The sequence below is a fragment of the Oreochromis niloticus genome, linkage group LG18 (assembly GCF_001858045.2).
Source record: "Oreochromis niloticus isolate F11D_XX linkage group LG18, O_niloticus_UMD_NMBU, whole genome shotgun sequence".
NCBI lineage: Eukaryota > Metazoa > Chordata > Actinopteri > Cichliformes > Cichlidae > Oreochromis > Oreochromis niloticus.
In genome coordinates, this window is record NC_031982.2 from 35,506,965 (window position 1) to 35,523,663 (window position 16,699).

General features: G+C 44.9%; 1 protein-coding gene across 1 annotated transcript; it reads left to right on the forward strand.

The window, feature by feature from the left end:
- Positions 1-1,229: 1,229 nt before the first annotated feature.
- On the forward strand, positions 1,230-16,067 carry LOC100704126 (protein FAM49B). Its single transcript, XM_003459560.5, has 11 exons — positions 1,230-1,475; positions 8,710-8,783; positions 9,476-9,597; positions 10,979-11,084; positions 11,447-11,583; positions 11,679-11,756; positions 11,997-12,113; positions 12,642-12,721; positions 12,826-12,952; positions 13,921-13,991; positions 14,077-16,067. The coding sequence occupies exons 2-11, from the start codon at positions 8,711-8,713 to the stop codon at positions 14,144-14,146; spliced, it is 981 nt and encodes a 326-aa protein (XP_003459608.1). The 5' UTR covers positions 1,230-1,475; position 8,710; the 3' UTR covers positions 14,147-16,067.
- The last annotated feature ends 632 nt before the right edge of the window (positions 16,068-16,699 follow it).

A 16,699-nucleotide genomic window follows, 5' to 3' on the forward strand; every position in this document is an offset into this window, starting at 1 on the left:
TGACACAGCGTGTAGTTATATGATATTTAGGTGAAAATGCATATCCAGGTGTTACCCAGCTGTCAGCCTATGAGGCTCCAGCTCCCCGTGACCATCAACTGGAATCGTGGTTAAGAAAAGAAATGGACGGACGTTACAGTTGAAAATTATTAAAAATGCTAATTTTTGAGTTGCAAAGATGTACCAAGTCAATAGTTTTCAAATATAGTTACATAATAGCATGAAAAAGTTGATTATCAGTGCTGGGGTGGAGGGCCTGGGTGGATGATGGGTGGATGCTGTCACTCATGTCTCACCACTCCGTCCACGGTGCCTTGTCGTGCTATTTAAAGATGAGCTTAGACTCTTGTGGAGCTTTTTTACACTTAGCATCCATCAGTCCATCCCAACTGTCACAGGCAGAAGGCGAGCTACACCCTGCACAGCTCCCCGTCACACCTACACCCAGCTTAGACTCACCAGCTGAGCTAACAAGCACGTCTCTGCACTGTGGGAAGGGAACAGGCCACACAGACACCACCAACCAAGACCTCCACGCTGTGAACTTATAGTTTGTATAGTTTCTGTAACTTGTTCATTCTCACGTTTCGTCTCTGTTTATGCTCTGATTGGTGGATTCGTGGTCAGGTTATGAACTCACCTTAAAGATTCAAACACACCGATCAGTCAAAATTTCTGTGATTTTTTGAAGTGGACAGATTTCAGCATCAGCGTCTTCCTGCCTGCTGATATTCAGGACAGCTGTGATACTGTAGATGAGACTTCTTATTGAGACAAGATAAACATTTATTAGTCCCACACGTGGGAAGTGGACCGTTCAAAGTTAAGAGCAGCAAAGATGAAGCAAAACAATAGAATAAAATAAGATAAAATAGAATAAAATACTAAAATACTGACCACGAATCCACCAATCAGAGCACAGAGATTAAAACACATGATGTCATGAGTCTGTAGTTATTGTGTGTTTTATAAGTTTTGTGGAGTTATGGATGCAGACTGTTTCGTGTGCGCAGCAGAGACACAAACACGCGGCTGACTGATGGAAATGATGTTTTTTATGATTTCAGCCGCGTGTTGTTATAACTCTGCTGTGACGTCTCCGTGACGATGGTTGTGATATAAAACCTGTGGAGCTACTTTCTGGTGATGCTTGGTGTTTGTGAGACTGCAGCAGTGCGCAGACTCGTGCCTCGAGGCTCTGCTTTCGTGTTTTAGTTGCATCGGAGCTCGAGTTGCCTCCGTCGGCCGACCGTGAGGTTGCAGCTGCAGTTGGTGCCGTCACGGCTCGCTGATTGGCTGCTCGCTCAGTTCCTCCTGAGGAAATCACTCCTTTTATAGTTAACGGAGCGCCGCGCGGCTGTTTTCCGGGTTCACACTCGCGCAGCATGTAGAGGAGGCGGACCGCCGGGAGACACCTGGACCACCGCGGACACACCGGAGCCCGGACGCACGGCATCGATCAGCTATCAGTGAAGGTGAGGAGGGCGGAGGGGGCCGTGTTGTGGGGAGAGGGAGGGTGGTGGTGGATTTGCAGGGAGGAGGGGGGCGATCAGTGCTCTGGGTGGATCCTGGTCTCAGATCAGACATGTCAGGTCCTGCAATCCGCAGACTCCGAGAAAAACTCCGCAGGGTTTAAAGTTCCTCCTCCTGCAGCCGCAGCGCCTCTGCCCGCGGATCACGGCTCAAATCCGCCTCCGCGCCAGGCTGGAGCTCCGTGGCGCTCCGGGCGAAGCGGCGTGTGTGTGCCGCGGGGAACGAGCCGCTCGGTTACGCGTTTTTACGCAGACAGAGCCGGAGCCGCTGGCACGCGCTGCTTCCGGTCAGCCCGACTGTCGGGCGGCGCGAGGAGCTCTGTGATCAAAGTTTAACGCAGCAGACGAAGCTCCTGAAGCGGGCTCACAGTCCCGAGACTCCCTGAAAGAGGAGCAGAGTCTCCGCTAAAAGTGCGGAGGAAAAAGGAGAAGCGCGCACTGATGAGTGAAACTGTCACAGCATCATCATGGCCGACTCCGTGTTTACTGCACAGCAGCTCACTTTCAGCTGCACATCACTGTTTATGGATCCTGATGGAATCCAGTTAAACTCTTTAACTGTGTAAAACTGTTTTGAGCTTCATTTATCAAACATGAGCGTAAAATCTGACTGAATCATCAAACAGCAGACACGTTTAATCCACTAATCTTCACCAAAACACCAGCTGCAGATTTTAAAACGATATAAAATCTGTTATCAGTGTAAAGTTTCCCAGCTGATGTGCTTTAACTTCTGTTCTCCTAAATTTACTAAGCTGTTAGTATAACTCGCTCCTCTAAAAGTGACTTTCATTCAGTTTTTGAGGCAGTGAGTTCATTTTATTAGAAAATGTCCTGAAATAAAGTTTCATAAACTGCTTTAAACTTAAAATATACAAATGTTTGAGGTTTACTTGTCTTCAGTGTTTGAGTTTCTTCATTAGGTGTAAAAATGAAAGTCGTATTAACTGATTCTATACTAAGCAGATGTAACTTTCCCCTCTTAAGTACTTAAGTAAATATAAGTAACTATGACTCATTACTGATGTTTTAAGTAAAGCCGACTTTTCAGCGTTTGGTTTTAGGTGATGTGAAGTGCATTTAGTTGATACCAGTTTCTGATATTTAGACATGATTTGTATGATTTGTCCCGGCTCTGTGGTCCAGTGGTTAACACCTTCACCTCACTGACTGATGTCCCGCTCGATCCTGGGAGGAGACACAAACTCAGCCTTTATTTGGTGTAAAGTTTTTAACTCAGAGCTCTTTTGCTGTTGTTCTCTACATTAAGTCGACGTAACTCACAGGTCAAACTAAAGTAGTCTGAAGCAGAGCTCTTTTATTTTGGGATATCTTTTAACGTCACTTCAGTTCTGCACATTCTGAATAAACCAGCTGGTGTAACTCGCCTGCTTTAAGCTAACAGGTAAGATGATGTTTTCTGAGTAATTTGTTTTAAATGAAGCCATCTTACAGTGAAAATCAGATCAAATCTCCAACAGTGAGGCACATCTAATGCAGCAAACAGAAACAACTACATTTTTAACCAGAACAATCTGGTTTATGTGCACATCAGCAGAGTTTGGAGGAAGTTTGAGCTGTTTCACTTAAGTATAATTAGAATCACCACCAAGCAAAAATAAGTTTGTGCAGAGCGACGCTGAACGTTTGAGAGCTCAGACGCGTTTTATTGCAAATGCTCTGACATTTGAGTCGTCAGTTTAAGACGAGCACATTTCGCTCTCCTCTGTTTCATGTCAGCTGAGTGTCACCGACAGGTGATCACAGCTCGGTGTGGCCGCTGCGCAGACTGATGATGGCAGAGCTTCATGCTGGCAAACAGTAACTGACAGATAAATGCAGACAGTAATATACTCGAGTACATGTGAGGCTCCAGAAATGCTTTTTACTGTTTACTCTTTGTCTTTTGGTGTTTTATGAAGTATTCACAGCCTGTACTGTAAGACAGTGGTACTGTCAGCACAGTGTAAAATACTTCATCACAGGTTTGAGTCCCAGTGTTGAAAGAGAAAAACATTTTCTGCAAAGCACCGGCCAGTTTAACTCGCTGAATGTCAGGATTTGAGGATTTGATGCTTTTCTCTGATGGTAAACGTGTAAAATCTGTAGAGAGTTTTTGGTACCTCAGGGCAAACCAGAGCCTCCAGACTGTCCTCACATCAGCACAAACAGCCTCTGTGCCACAGCCGTGTCATTGCATTTGCATTGACCTCCATCCTCACGTAACTCCTCCATCCTCTAACATCCAACACTCTCGCTGGTTTTGGTTCACATCCACGTGCTCTGAAAAGGTTTCTCTCAGAGTTTCTCGTGAGCTTTTTTGGCACCGTGTTAGTTTTAATCACCTGCTTGGTGCTCAGGCCGAGGCTTGAAAATGAAACCGGCGCAGGAGTACCAAAGTCTACATCAGGCTCCAGCTGCTAATTTTGTGAAGCGTGTCAGTGTGGAAGGTCTTAATGTCTAAGTTTTGTTTTCCATTGACTGGTTCTTCTATGCCACATGCCGCAATTCCTCTAACGTCCACTGGAGGCTCCAGCAGTGAGACTCGCATGTTAAAACTTTACAGCCTGATACCAAGACGTAGCTTCACCTCAGCTAACCGGAGTTCCTGAACTTCACCTCTGGACTGTGTTTGTGCTGTGGGAGGCTTTTCAATGAGATTATCTGACCACTAATATAACTGCAGTGAGTTTAATGCACTGAGAGAATACGACTAAGTCTGAGCTCCGGTGTCGCTGAGTGTAGGATCTTAATCAGATTTGGTTGGATGCACTAATTAGCAGCACTCAGAACTCCACCCTCTGATCTCATCATGGTCTCACGTGGCTCCAAAAACCAGCATAGTGACAATGAACACTGTGGGCTCACCCACAGTGTTCATCTTTTATATACAGTACTTGCTGCAGGCACGCCCTGTCCAGCTTGTCTGGGCGGCGACTCGTCCGCGCTGGTGGTTGGCTGAAAGAAAGTGATCCGTTCCCGCCACATCACAGGTCCAGGTTCCTGCTCTCTCTGTTATGAGTCTGAAGTAAAGACTTGGCGCGCACACTCATTTCTAACGAATCTGCTACAAACTGTCGGGATGAACGGTTCCTCATAAAGAATTTTCTGCAAACCACATGTTCCTTAAAACAACATCACATTTCAGCGGGTTAGTTATTAATGGAGGGGAAGGTCTGTTAATTTTAGCTCAGCTGCTTTAAACACCCACTTAGCTCCCAACTGACCAAACACCGAACAGGAAACTCCGTTATTAGCACTTTAAAGAAGTAAAAGAGGACCTCTGACTGGTTTTTATATTCGACTTAATCACTGATACCTGCTGCAGCTCATTCAGCATAAGAGGAACTTTAGTTTGACACCAAGCAGAGAGAAGCAGCTTCACCCTGACATCTCATTTATTTCTTCACAACATAACACATGATTGAGGATATCTTTATAGCTTGTGAATATTCTCAGAGATTAACAGAGCAGCAGACTCAGATTGAGGATAAATAAAGAAAAGACTTTTTATAAATGTATCACGTGTATTATTCTGGTCTATCTGTCAGCAGATCAGTACATTTACCAGCTGGGACTCTGCAGTAAGACTTCAGGGAGAATGTGATGTTTAGCACATGAGTGTAGGTGAGGTTTATCTCGTGTGTCGGCTTCCTGGCTGCTTTGCTCTGTCAGACTTGTAGCTGAGGAGACGGCTTCAAAGGTGTTAACATACGAGGGGATTGCAGAGAAAGTTTGCAAGAATGTGCTGAAATGAACTTGAACTTTGCACACGGGCAGGCTTTAAGTGACTGAAGCTGTGCCATCCTGATAAAGAGGAAATCGCCGAGGATTAGTGGAGCAGTTCACGTAACTGCTCAGTGTTTCATGTGAGCGCTGTGGAAACTTCCTCTGCAGCTAAATGTGAGCTTGGTGACACGTCAAGAGGTTTTCTGTCGTCGTCAGAAGAAGACAAACTCAGAATAGATGTTTTGGTTTGGTTATCTGTTATCGGTGCAGCTTGGACTTCTTATTTTCACCAAGTATCTTTCTTACCTGACCCGAGCTGCTCGGTCTGCGTTACTTCCTCTGTTTTTAAATTTAGGCCAAACTTTCAGAGACTTCATCACTTCCTCTTTTGACTGTTTTCAACAAGCAGGCGCTGCTTCCAGTTCAGCCTGCAGCCCGCAAACGCAACGCAAGCAAACGTTTTCTTTCAGTTTGAATTGGTTTGCAGCTGAAACTTAAACTCTGACAGAACGCTTCAGTTTCCTCTGCAGCAGATTTCACACAAACGCACCGTTTCGCCTATAAAACCCACTCTGTGTCACCCACTGTCCGTTTCTCGTGTTTCCTCTGAGGTAAAACTTAGGTTCCACTTCCACCTAATGGAGACATGCACTCACAAGACACTTTATTAGGAACAGCAGTGAAATAATGCAGCAGCTCTGCGGATACTCAAACTAAAAACGACAGCAGCCAGTGAGGCTGTCGCTCCTGGACAAGAACATCAGAACCGAGGTTCATCTGAATAGAGAACCAAAACCTGCAGCTTGTTTCACATGTGGTGTGACATCAGCAGCAGTAAATGTGAATGCTCAGCATGAATGCAGACTGTCAGCTGGGCCTGTCTGACATGTGAGACGGTTAAAAACACTGAAATTATAGAAAATATGTCCCTGAGTCTCTGACTGATGTAGAGTGAACAAACAAACTGACGTCCTGCTTTAAAACAGCAGCAGTGGAGTAAAAACTGATTTCACTCCATGTTAGCTTGTGTGTCAGTGAGAGACTGTAAATAAAAGATGGCTGTGGCCGGCGTTAGACATTGTTGATTGGATTTCACATTTTGAAGCCTTAGCGTTGGTGTTTTGTCTGCCACCCTGTGGTTTTAACGAGGCCTCGAGTATCCATATTTGGACGAGAGGGTGGAGCGCCAACCTAATGTGAACTAGCTTGGTTGGCAGGCTGCATACATAGACTGCACGTGTGCATCGCACAGCAGATGGCCCCGCCCCTCCCTGAGCCTGGTTCTGCCGGAGGTTTCTTCCTGTTAAAAGGGAGTTTTTCCTTCCCACTGTCGCCAAAGTGCTTGCTCATAGGGGTCATATGATTGTTGGGTTTTTTCTCTGTATGTATTATTGGAGGGTCTACCTTACAATATAAAGCGCCTTGAGGCGACTGTTGTTGTGATTTGTCGCTGTATAAATAAAGCTGAATTGAACTGAGGTCGGGCCATGTGTTCTTCCTCTTCTGGATGAAGATCATTCTTCAGGACTCAGACTTCAGTCCTGGTGGACTCAAACATCCAGAGGGATCTTTTGCTGAATGTTTGTATCAATGCTAATCTTCATAGCTGCTCCTTTTAGCACAGACCTGTTAGCATCCACCAGGTTTAGGTTTATGGTTACGTTCACATTCACCCCTCCTTACAGCCAAGTGGGAATCTGACATCAGAGGTTAAGTGTCTGTTAGACTCTTCATCTGAAGAATAACCAGCTCTATTTTCTTGGTTTAGGCTTAGCATGTGGCTAAAATTCTAGCTAACCCCAACCTGAAGTGGTTCACCTGTGACCTGGTGAACGTGAAGAGGTTTAATTACATTTCTTTATTTAACAGTCTTTTTGTTCGGCCATGTTTTCCTCTGTGACTCGACTCTGACTACTGAACATCAGTCTTTAACGCATGAGGCTGAATTTTCACTGTGAAATCAGTGTTTTCACCTCTGTTACAGTGAGTGTGCACACAGTGAGTGGTTTCGATTGTGTGAACACATCGTGTCTTTATTCTGACCATGAAACACGCGCGTATCCTGTTCTGTCTTCTTACTGTATTTATGTGTTATCCAGCGATAACAGGTGAAGATGTACCCACTGCTCTCTGTCTGCGTTTAAGACATCTAAGACATCTAAGAGACGTGAAGAAGTCCTGATCTCAGACCTTTAAATCTGTGCTCACATTCTGTGTTTGGTGTTGATCTGGTGACTCCGGCAGCTCTGATCCATTTAAAGGGTCAGTTCTCAGACGCTGAGAGGATTTCTCTTTATGTTTCCAGGTAAAGGCGCTGAACAGTGCTTACGTTTTCTACTTACCCCATACTGGAGGTTTCAGAAGGTCTGACAGATATTGTGGAACACCCCATAAATTACAAAACTGTGAAATAAGGCCAAGCTGGTCGGGACACGCTGCACTAGAACTCCAGCAGTTTCATAATGGAAGCTCTGATTCATCCCAGATTGGGTGTGACAGAGTTCGGAGGGCTCCTCTGCGAGTCTGAGAAACAGAACGTGAAACTCTCGACACACTGAGGAAACGCAGGCCTGCAAACACAGAAAAACCACAGGTGGAAATGTGAAATATGAACCAATATCCTGGCTTGGATCAGGTATCGTCAGTGTTTCACGTTAAAGAGTGTAGGACACGTAAATCTACTTTCAAAGCACAGCATCCAGTAACTTTGACCTCTTCTTCTTCTTCTTCTTGCACTTTGGTGAGCTGCTTTACCACCAAACCCATGTCACCTCCATTTAACGTCCCACTTGCTTCAGAGAAATATGTGAACATTTCTTTTGACCGGCTGTTTATTTAGCTTAAAAAAGTCAGAAAACTGAATAAAAGTCCAACACTAACACGTTGTTGCTCCCACTGCTCAGACAGAAAACTCTCGTTTTTATATTTAAACACGAGTGTCCTTCAGCATCCTCGTCCGAGGCACAGCAGCACTCCCTTAGCTGTGATTCACAGCGAGAGGGACAATAAAGACCCACAGACGTCCGGCAGCGTTCAGAGAGGCAGGAACCTGAAGCTCGTCTCGTCTTTTTACACTTTTTTACATGTTTGAAAAATAAATGACCAACCTTTATTTAATTTTAGTTTGGTTGGACAAACACTCGTAAGGAGTCTTTTTCAGCCTGCAGTTTTATCACCCGTGTTTCAGACATCGAGGAGCTTCTATTCAACTTTACTGCACGTTGGAAAATGAAGCTAAAGATCTTACCAGCATGTTACAGAGTGGCTTTATGTGAGCTGTGTGTGGTGCTGCTTTGAGCAAAGAAACTCAGTGATGCATCGATACCTGCGTCGCTGTGTTTGAATACTTCAGTGTGTCGGTTTAAATGTGTCATCATCCTGCAGCACGGCTGCGTCTCTGTGAGTCACACGTGCGCAGCTCTGACCATCACTGTCATTGTTTTTACAGCATGGGGAACCTGATCAAGGTATTAACCAGAGACATCGACAACAACGGTGGAAACTTCTTCCTGGACTTTGAGAGTGAGACAAACACACACACACACTGATTGAACATTTCTGTTATCAGGTTTGGAGACCTGTGTGACGTCGAGCTGTCCAGACCTTTTCTTTAAGCTCACCTTTCACTTAGTAAACAGTAAATACAAAAAGTCTTTGTCAACATGAAGCTTTCGAGTTCCTTTATGTCACCGTGTCAGGGTGGGTGGGGGTGGGGGTGGGTGTGGGTGTGGGGGGGGGCTTCAGTGAAAGAAGGATTCAGACTGTGTAGAAAAGCTCAGAGTGATTTGTGTGACTGTGTTTTAGAATCAGAGCTGATTGTTACTGATGCGGCGTTTCACTGCCCAGTCTGGGTTTGTCCGCTGGGTCAGGCCCCCCCGGTGGTCACCAACATTAACAACGTGCTGCTTTTTAGTTTCAGGCCAAAGTTCAACAAAAATGTTCCTTAAATGTTTTTACAGTTCTCATAAAACTGCAAAGAAGCTAAAAAAGTGATTCAAGAATCAGGAACATGTTATTAATGAGTTCTTTACCTGATCAGCAGGTTAAATGCGACTGGGTGTGTTGCTACGGCGATGCCTGTTCTACAAGCAGGAAACATATAAACGCCACAGTCTGAGGCACACGTGCAGATCTGTGGCGTCAGGAAGCATTGAAATGAAAACAAACTCCTCCTGAGACAGTTCGACCTTTGACCCTCATGTCTTGTGTTTCAGACGCTCAGCCCTCACAGTCGGAGACGGACGTGTGGGAGAAGGTGAACCAGGTCCTGACGGAGGCTCAGGTCATCCTGGAGGACCTGCAGTCGTACAGAGGGGCAGGAGAGGAGATACGACAGGTGAGACTGAGCACACGGACGAAGACATGCATGTGTGCAGGCCGTTACAGCGCCGTGCGTGAGAGTGATGTCACAGGAAACGGCGTCAGTGTTCTTCCTGTTATCGTGCAGGAAAAAAGATTTCTCACTTCCAGCAGTGAGAAGTCACAGAAGAAGAAACATGATGCAAAAGCATATCAGGTGAAAGAGCGAGAGCTCAGAGCACAAAGGCATGAAAACGTATTTTTAGATTTGTGTGATTTCCACTTCCTGTGGATATCGGCGTGATCTCACATGCATCCAAAATAATCTGTGCGCAGATTCCTTGAAGCGTTTACGGCATCGTCGCCGGCCTGTACCGGTCGCTCTTCGAGCGCTCCGGTTCCTCACACCGGCGTGGACACACCAGCTTTTTGTTTCTCGTCACCGAAGCTTCAAAAGAGGAGGAAAAACAAACTCAGGCTGCAGTCTTAAGATTTTTATCAAAATCCAGTCTTCCATGAAAAAAGTTCCAAAATAAAAGTTGCTGACGTCGGGACGTAAACACACAGTCTGCTCTTTGTTAGGAAAAAGATCGTGAACAGTCTTAGTTTGGTATTTTCATCCTTCATAGTCGACTGTTTACAGGATGGATGTAGTGACGAGTCCCAGAAGTCGATAAATGTGTAAAGATGTTTCAGTTTGAGAAGCTCGAGGATCAATAAAGGCAAACTTGCAGATCTGCCCAAGAATCTGTGATATTTGAATTATGAGGATATAAGTTATAAATATGATCATTATGAGGAAGATGAGGTCTTTACTCAGAGTTCTACCTTCCTCTGATAAAGCAGAGCGTATCTGTACAGGTCACATGATGAAAGCGACCACAAACATCAACGTAATTCAATCCGATTCAAGAAAAAGTCGCCGCTTTAAGGAGGTTCAGTTTTTATTGTTTACATCTTTGTCAAAACTGTCTGTAATATGAGAGTGAAAGTTTAAAAAGTAAAAGGAATGAAAACCACACAAAGGAAGCAGCGGAGTAATTTCAGGTAATGATTAAGAAAAATGTTTCTGCGTCTATGAGCCAGACTGTGCTGTCAGCGATCCGAGAGAAAACAGGAACAAATGTTTCAGTGTGAGCGTGTTTTTCACTCGCTGAGCCCAAAATGTCAACGCCGTCAGCAGGAAGTGGCGAGAGGCGTCCACAAGAGGGCGATCAGCTGAGCCGCTGTCACTGCAGCAAACAGCCGCTCCCAGTGACACAGGAAGCAGCTGATTGGGTCACAGCCAACGTGAAAAAGCAGAGAAACGTGCAGGAAAGAACAATAACAACAGTGTGTGTGTGTGTGTGTGTGTGTGTGTCTCTGTGTGTGTGTGTGTGTGTGTGTGTGTGTGTGTGTGCGCGCGTGCGTGCGTGCAGGCAATCCAGAATCCCAGTGTGGAGGGCGTGCAGGAGAAGGCCTGGTCTGCTGTCGTTCCTCTGGTCATAAAACTCAAAACCTTCTACGAGTTCTCTCAGAAGCTCGGTAAGAACCACAGACGGCTGCTTCAGCTTCAGCATGTTTAAATATTACAAACAAAACAAACATAAATAAATAACAATATTCAAAAGGAGCAGGAAGAAGCATGACCTCCCTTTTCTCTATTAGTAACTAATAATCATAACCTTCTTCTGTTTGTGCCGCTGCTCTGTATGTGTTTGGTTTCATAACCTCACACAGAGAGTTACACATTTACACACACATACATGCACACACACACTCCTCACGCACAGATGCAGAAACGTTTCAGGGATGTTAGCAGCTAACGTCTCACTGCAGCTTCACACTGAGCTCAGGTTACTGTTTGGCCTGAAACCAAAGAGGTGCTTTCTAACGCGTCCCCGCAGAGACCAGCCTGCAGTGTCTGCTGGACGTCCTCACCAGCTCCAGCTCCACTCCCACTCAGCACCTGGAGCAGAAGCAGGCTCTGGCCCGGCAGTTCGCCCACATCCTGCACTTCACGCTGCGCTTCGATGAGCTCAAGGTCCGCTCGCCCTCCTCCTCCTCTGCTCTTCATCTCTGTTATTCACTGCTCATCCTCCTCTTCATGTTCTTCATCTCCTTTTCTGGTTTCTCCAGATGACCAACCCCGCCATCCAGAATGACTTCAGCTACTACCGCCGCACCATCAGTCGCATGCGAATCAACAACCTGTCTGTAAGCAAACAGCTCAAAAATGAATCTGAAAATCAAAAATATGTCACAGTGATTGAAAGAAAATAAAAAAACAACTAAATGCTGTAAAATTATGGCCTGTAAATAAAAGATGGCTGCAGCCCAGGCTGTAAATGTCTCAGAGAACGGAAACTTCACCTCACAGATCTCTGCAAACTTACAAATCTCACTTCTACATTTATTTAAATTCACTTTAAAAACTTACAACTGCCACTTTTTCAGTCTGAAGCAGGCAGTGAAGTCAACAACGAGCTGGCCAATCGGATGTCTCTGTTTTACGCCAGCGCCACGCCGATGCTGAAGACGCTAAGCGACGCCACGTCGAAGTTTGTCTCAGATGTAAGTTCCTGCACACTTTCACTTCTGATTCAGGGTTTTTGTGTTCAGTACCGCCCTGAAATGTTACCTGAGGGAACTTTTCTTTACTTCCTGTCTGAGTCTCCTGTTCCTGGATGCTCACATTACACGACCTCAGTCTCTAATAATGAGGTCTGTGTACGAGCTGCAATCCCTGTGAGCACGCAAACTGCTCCAAATGCTCAGTTCATCTGGATGATGTCATATGGTGAGAGTGCATACTGAGGCCTCCACCCACCTACAACAGCTCAAACCTTGTGAGAGCCGGCCAATCAGGTGAAAGCTGGCTTAAAGGCTGAGGAGCTAAAACAGAAGAAGGAAGCTGCACAGAAGCTCAGTATGAGATACAGTCTGTGTACTTCAGGACTCTTTTATTTACAGTTTTTTTTTAATATACAGAACTGTATGCTGGTTTTTATTTTTCTAACCCACCAGCAGAGGGCAGCCTCAGCACTGACTGTGAAAACACAGTTTGATAAACTGATTCTGTGTCTGATTTTTGTCGCTCAGCATCCAGAGGTGCCGATCGAAAACACGACAGACTGCCTGAGCACGATGGCCAGCGTGTGTAAAGTGATGCTGGACACACCGTAAGTCCTGACGTGTCCCTGAACACACCACGATCATCGTTTCTCTGTCATCAAGCAGATTCATGACTGTGTGTGTGTGTGTGTGTGTGTGTGTGTGCGTGCAGGGAGTACCGCAGTCGTTTCGCGAGTGAGGAGACCGTGTTATTCTGCCTCCGTGTGATGGTCGGCGTCATCATCCTGTACGACCACGTTCACCCAGCTGGAGCCTTCGTTAAGACCTCCAATATAGACGTAAGTTAACACACACACACACACACACACACACTGAGAGTCATTCTACTTCCTGTTAATCGCACTGAGCTGTAACTGGCTTCATGTTGACAAGCGGTCCTCGAATGCCTCAAATAATCATTTATACCTGCTTGTAGATAAAACACATTATTTTAGTTTAGTAATCCAGTATGGATAAGATGTCTGTATTAAAATAAAACAACACTGCTGCCTGTTTCTGAACGATGAGTGTAGTTTAAGCTCTGCAGAAAGCAGCTGCTGTTTGTGCGAGGCTGTCAGGAGCTGCTGCTGTACTCACAAAGCTTTTTAATACAATTAAAACTCAACCTCTTCTCTCGAAAATGTTTGAAATTTGCAAAAGAAACAATCTTCTAATCTTCCTCTGATAAAATCAGCTCCCACGGCTCATCCGAGCTGATCTGTGAAACATGAAGTCCAGAGAGGGGGAGCTCTTCACTGTTTAGCATTAGCTGTTTGAAACAGACCGTGACATCACACATTTTTAATCCTCTCTGTTATCTTTTAAACGTTAGCATTTTATCTTTCTGGTGCTACGAGGCTGTAGCTAGCTGCTACAAGTAGCTCTTTTTTGGGGTGGATGTGGCTCGGGAGGTGGAGCGAGTCATATACTGCAAAACTGGAGCTCAGACTTCTTCTATGGTTTGTCAGGACAGTAACCTCACAGCAGCCGTATTATTGGTCAGATGATGTCATCAAAAAGGCTCCAACAGCACAAACACGCTCCACAGGTCCAGTTCAGGGACTCAGCTGAGGTGAAGCCTCGCAAACAGCTAGCAGCTACACACACCTGTCAGTCAGAGATGGTGCTGATTGTAGAAACAACCCTGCACACTTCTGTAATGATCTCCTCACAGTTTCTGTCATCGTTTCCCACGTATCTGCTGAGCATGAATCCTCAGCCTGTGTCTGCAAGGATCAATCAACTTTTGGTTTTTGGTGCTTTTCAGATGAAAGGGTGCATCCGAGTGCTGAAGGAGCAGCCGCCCAGCAGCGTGGAGGGTTTACTGAACGCTCTCAGGTGTGTAGTCGCCGCACAAACACATCAAAACTACCAGCACAGCCAAACAGGCTTTTTAATGAGCTCCACCCTTCCACCCCTGCAGGTACACGACCAAACATCTGAACGATGAGACTACCTCCAAGCAGATCAAAAACATGCTGCAGCAAAATTAACCCGACGTGAAACTGGAAGGCTGCAGGGAGGTCGAAGTGTTTGGTCCAAATTTCAAAAGAACTACTGAACAAACCTTTATCTAATATTTCTGTGATTATTGTTTTTTAAACTGTCATTTTGAAAAAAAAGCTGTTTTTGTTGTTAAGAAATTTTTTTTTAAAAAAAGGGAAAAAAAAGGACATAAACCAAGAACAATTGGTTAAATATAAACTCGAGTCGCATTCACGTCGTGGGAGCTTTACAGGCCACCTGGTGGACATTAGCAGTAGTACAGCTGACCTAATGTCTTAAATCTCTTTTTCTGGTTGTTGCAAATTTACAGAAAGTCCCACATGCAGAAAACATATCAGCGCCCTCTGGTGGAGGTGTTTGTTCCAGCCCAGCCTAAAAGCATCCTGATGATGATGTCACATCCACACCTCTGTCATTAGCAAAGTTTACAAAGAGGCTAGGAAAGTAAGAAAAGCCAGTGAACAGGCCCCGGAGTGTCACTCTGGGCCTTTTAGACTTCATGTTGTAACTGCAAGAAACAGAAGTAAACAGGAAACTTCACCAGTGGCGATGATGATGATGGACAGCGGCCCATGTGGGTAAAATCTCAGACGCATGGAAAACCTGGAGGTCTGCCTGCAGCTGATTGGGTCTCATTTATACAATAGAGGGTGTGAAAAAGTCAACCACATGACTAAAAACCCCAAACATGGAGAGCGAGCGCTCAGCAGGTCGTCTGTAATGCTCAGTGACGTGAATGCGGCTCGGTCGGCCTTTAAAGCAGCACAGATCAGTCAGTGTCCATCTGTTTAAGTGTTTTGGTGGTTTAATCACCACTTCGGCCTCTTTTCCATCACAAGAACGTTGTTTTTTTGTTTTTTTTTTAAGAACCCAAGAAAGTTTTTATCTGATCGAACTCCTCGGCTGTCGTTCCTACCTCAAAGAAAAAAACCCTCTGTGGTTATTTTGAGGATCTGTTTTCTCCACCAGTCCTCTCACACCAGCGGAACAAGACCCAAACATTATGGAAACCATCTGAAACACGACATCACTGCCAGTCAGCTGTAGTCGAACGAAACCTTCGCACTCCTGGAGAGGCAGATTTTTATTGTCCTCTTCTGAGGATGTTTTTTCCCCCTCACATTTATAAAATGAGCATTAGTATGTTTTCAGGGTCTTGAACCGCTGCTGTTGCTGTTTCCAGATCTTTATCAAACAAAACCAACAGGCAGGAAAACCAACCCGTCACCACGGCCGTGGGTCGAGTCCTGCTCTGCAGAACTCACACTTTTGTTTTTTAACTTTAATGAACTGTAGTTTGTTGATGTCAGCAGTCAGCTGTACAAAACGTCACAGCCAAACATTACAGAAGAGTTTCATCGAGCTGAGCTTAGATGTTTCAGTCTGATGGTAAATCTGAGGCCTTTTCAGTGTTCTCGTTTTCTTGTGTTATGACTGTGCTGACTTGTTCTAATTATTTGATGGTACGTTGAAGTTTCTTTGGTGGAAAAGCTTTATTCCTCATTTGGTCCCCTGGTTTAACCAAACAAACCGTTTCAAATAGTTCTCCATGGTTTCATGTATGTTCTTTACACTCAGCTCGATTTATCTTTCTTTTGTTAAGCTTAGACTGAAAAGTTGTTGAGGTTTGAAATCCTCTAACACCGAAGAGTTTAACTGTCGGGGGGAGGGGAGGGGCTGAGAGCGGGTATCAGCCAACCAAAGAACCACTGTGATGATGATGATGAGGAGGAGGAGGATGAGGTACGAGGGAAACCGAGGAGGACTTTACTTTGGGGCGGCTGACTGGAAACTTTGAGCTTCTTGTTTTGCTTTGTACGTTAGCGCTGCCGTTTCAGGGACTGTGTGGCATTAAGTGTTTGAAATGATGTCTGTGTTGGCAAAATAAACTTTTTACATTTTTAAGAATGACGCGTCTGTGTCATGATCCAGTCCTGAGTGGGAGCGTCCACACACCGGTAACTAATCAAAGGTTTCAGCGTCATGCACTCATCAGACCACAGGGGGGCGCACTAAGCAGCAGGTTTGACCTCCTTTGTGTTCGCTGGATGACGACGTCCTTCTAAAGTCTGGACAGCCTCCAGCTGTACTTTTATTTTTATTGTATGAAACTTTTTGCTTCATCAGATAATTTATATAATTTGATATATAATCAATACAAAAACAATGAAACGTTGAACCTGCTCCTGATTAAGTTTTTTTTTCTCAAACATAACCCGTTAATCTTGCTCCGTCAGAGGTGGAGGGAGGAGAATGCTGTAACTATAGCAACAAAAATCACTTCACGTTGCACCAAACAGTTTAATAGTTTAATAAAATGTGTTTAAAGTTTATATTTGAATGAAACATTCAGACATTTACTCCTCGCAGCTAAAGTCATGCACTGATCTGACACTGGAACAAATATAAAAACCTTCATATTTTAAACGTTCCCAGGAAACATGAAGATGTTCTGCATGAACATCACTGCTTCTAAACACTGAGTGTTCACTGCAGGCCGCACGCTGTGCTGAGATCTAATAAACTTATAAAGCATATTG